Source organism: Primulina eburnea, chromosome 3 (genome assembly GCF_022965805.1).
Source record: "Primulina eburnea isolate SZY01 chromosome 3, ASM2296580v1, whole genome shotgun sequence".
NCBI classification, from domain to species: Eukaryota; Viridiplantae; Streptophyta; class Magnoliopsida; order Lamiales; family Gesneriaceae; genus Primulina; species Primulina eburnea.
In genome coordinates, this window is record NC_133103.1 from 45,431,384 (window position 1) to 45,434,589 (window position 3,206).

The window sequence follows — 3,206 nt, forward strand, 5'->3', positions numbered from 1 at the left end:
TGTTCTTGAAATATTTCTCTTCCTCAATATACATGTGTCTGAATAAAATTACAAAGGGTTTTAATTTTTCTTTTTTCTTTTAGTTTTTATTCTTCCATTGATGTGTTTGAAGAAGATTAAATAAATTTTATGTTTGTTTAATTTATTTAGGACAATTTGTAGCCCAAAAGTTCAAAGGCCATAGTTGACTCTGTCCCTTGCTCTACTATCTAATATTTACTATATATGTCTCACTCTCCAAAAAATTAATGATTTTTGGTTGTCAACCGTGGTGATACTGTCTAAAATTTGTTTATTTTAAGAGAATAATAGAATCGTGATATTTGACTTGTTATATAATTTAAATATTTGAGTTGGACCATCGTCATATAATGTGTTTGGCAAAATGCTCACTCAACATCTCAATTAAGAGAGTATAAGTGGACAAAGTCGTCGGTGCACTGTTTTTTCGCATTCAAGAGCAACATAATTTTTTCTAAAAAAAATTGACGTTCAAAAGGTTTCTTGGGCATCGTATCATTTAAACAATTCACATGATGTCTTAGAATAATTTAAATTTACGTATATAACGTTGACTCCAACAATTCTAATTTTTAAGTAAAGATAATCGTTCTTTTAAATCCTCACGGAGGAGTGGTTTTAGTGAAGGAGTGCACAAACTATAGTCGTCAAATTCAACTCATTGAACTTAACTATTTCATTGAGGCCACAGAATCCATTGCTTGTTTGACCTTCAATGGTTGTTCAATACATCATCAAATTACCATTTGTATGAATGAATGAATAGAGATCTGTATGAATGAACATCCCTATGTCCTTATTAATGGAACATGACGCTTACATCACAGATGCTATATCAAAGATAGAGCAAACTGTATTCTTATTTTAGACGGCTAGCTGAATCGACCGAGAACCAGTTTAAAATATACAAATAAAATAAATGTAATAATTAGATAAATTAAAAAAATATTATTTTTACGTAAGTTTGGATTGAATCATGTGTCCAACAATCCTGTAACTTTGACTGATTAGTTTTAAACACAAATTGAGTTCCTCAAATGCATCAATCCAATCACAATTCGTTCTTTCGATTTATACAAATTCGAGCTAATTTTCATGGACAGCAACGAAGTTTTGTTTTGTTTTTTTTTTATAAACACAATAGTTTTTCCGGAACGATAAAGGCAGATGAAACTATCCCAATTCTTGTGTGAGACAGCTAATGCAGAAAACGAAACTTCAAAAGAACATTTGATTTATTATATTTTTTTTTTTTCATTTTTCAAACTTCATTTTTACATTTTTGATCTCAGGCTTGTTCCCTTCTACACGGACAGGAACAAATAACAGGTAGGAAAGATTAAAGAAATAAATTAAAAAAAGGATGCAAACAATGATTTTTCAAAAGTTCAACTGCCATTTTCCTTTTGCTTCCAGAACCTCATGCATTTCTTGCTCAGAAATTTGCAGAAGAATCAGACAGAAATTTTATTGTCTTATCACTGCCTCTTTCTTCCAAGAAAACTGCCTGAAAAAGTAAAATTTCAGTCGTTTTCCCAATGAAAATGTTGAATAAGATCATTCACAGCTAGCAAAAATGGGGCAAAAAATTACTCACCGGATTTCCCTTTTGTGGAAGATTTGAGGAATCCTGTTTGCTTCTTTGGTATCGATTCGTTCTGAACATTTAGAAATTATCATCATTAATGATATGCAAATAAAAATTATATGTAATTTATCTAGAATTTCAATGGAATTCTTGGATCAGTCCAGTTATAAATAAGAAGGTAGAAAAAATCTGTTACCTCAAAATTTGCTGCAGAAAAGACCTGTGAAAAGCCAGAAGGAGCTACATTGTCCTGAAATTCAATTTAAAGATACTTAATCAATGAAAATTTCAAAAAAAAAAATGGAAATCTCAGAAGGGTCCAAATAAAAATAGAAAAGGACAACTTTTTCCCCATTTACTTTAATTTTCTTGAACTTACCTGGGGAAAATGAAAGACTGGAGAGCTAGCAGTATCAGCAAGACAAAAATTATGCTGCCTTTGGTAATCTATTGTCTCTTTTGCTTTGCTCTTCTGCTTGATTTTCTTCTTACTCGAATCTTCCGAAACCGAAGATGCATAGCCACGGAAGAACTGTTTCTCACCTCCTCCGCCACGGCCCGCGGCGGCGTAGTTCTCGTATTCTTGTAAGTGTGGAGGCGGGCCGGATGATGCATCCGACACCATGGACAGATCTTCATCGTCTTCTTGATCTTGGTACGCATAAGAATCTTCTCCGTTTTCTTCGCAATATTTCTTGGAGAAATCCCTGGTGAACCGATCCGTGGACTTGGATGTTTGATCCAAGTACATGGTCCATCCGGATTCGCATTCGCTGCTGCATTCAGAGGTTGATATATTCATAATGACCGGCTAGAAATATATAGAATTCTTGTTGAAGAGAGTGAGGGAGAGATCGTGAAGCGAGAAGAACGATGATATATGAGCTGTGTTTTTGTTCTTGTTTTGTATGTATATATATATATAAGAAGAAGAAGAAGAAATATGAGAGCAAATGAATCGCACTCAAATCCTAGACAAATTTTGTCCTTGGCTCTATCCTTTTGCCCTAATATTGTATATCTATTTCGAGAAGAATCAAACTTGCCAGTTGTCTGGGGGGGGGGGGGGGGGGGGCATTGACGTACGTTTGATGATGGTGAATATATGCACCAGTAACTTGGGACAAAGTTAAATTAGAGTCGGGGTGAGGGGGGCAATGCTGACTGACTTCATGTGAAATTTGAAACGGGATCTTGAATCAAGATGCTTGTTCATAATCTGGATAATAACTCTCCCGGATTCTCGCCGAATTCCCCCTCCAAACATCAAAAAGTGGTCTCATGTGAGACCGTCTCACGGATACTATTCACAATGAAAAGTAATACTCTTAGCATAAACAATAATACTTTTTCATGGATGACTCAAATAAGATATCCGTCTCATAAACACGACCCGTGAGATCGTCTCACACAAGTTTTTTCCACCATCAAATAGTTCTAAATGGAAAATTTGTTAATTCGAATATTCGCAATGCAGAGTTAAAGCATGTTCTATAAAGTAAGGTTTCGCTTGACTCGTGAGATGAGATGATAAAAATCTGTAGCATGTGGATGATTTTACATAAGCATGAATATCTGTATACAACGTTTGGTGGAT

General features: G+C 34.5%; 1 protein-coding gene across 2 annotated transcripts; it reads right to left on the reverse strand.

The window, feature by feature from the left end:
- Positions 1-1,278: 1,278 nt before the first annotated feature.
- Positions 1,279-2,594, reverse strand: LOC140828502 (protein SOB FIVE-LIKE 5-like). 2 transcript variants are annotated; one of them, XM_073191443.1, is made up of 4 exons: positions 1,989-2,594; positions 1,830-1,859; positions 1,619-1,679; positions 1,279-1,528 (listed from the first exon to the last, which is right to left on the reverse strand). In XM_073191443.1, the coding sequence occupies exons 1-4, from the start codon at positions 2,409-2,411 to the stop codon at positions 1,500-1,502; spliced, it is 543 nt and encodes a 180-aa protein (XP_073047544.1). In that variant the 5' UTR covers positions 2,412-2,594; the 3' UTR covers positions 1,279-1,499. The 2 variants fall into 2 exon arrangements, with proteins under 2 accessions (XP_073047544.1, XP_073047543.1); XM_073191442.1 differs by having other exon boundaries at positions 1,806-1,859; positions 1,989-2,591.
- Between the last annotated feature and the right edge of the window lie 612 nt (positions 2,595-3,206).

Coding starts and splice junctions, on each gene's coding strand:
- LOC140828502 (XM_073191442.1), bottom strand. CDS start 2,411: ATGAATATATCAACCTCTGAATGCAGCAGCGAATGCGAATCCGGATGG. Junction 1,860..1,988: donor CAGTCTTTCATTTTCCCCAG/GTAAGTTCAAGA, acceptor ATTGAATTTCAG/GACAATGTAGCTCCTTCTGG. Junction 1,529..1,618: donor TTCCACAAAAGGGAAATCCG/GTGAGTAATTTT, acceptor TTACTTTTTCAG/GCAGTTTTCTTGGAAGAAAG.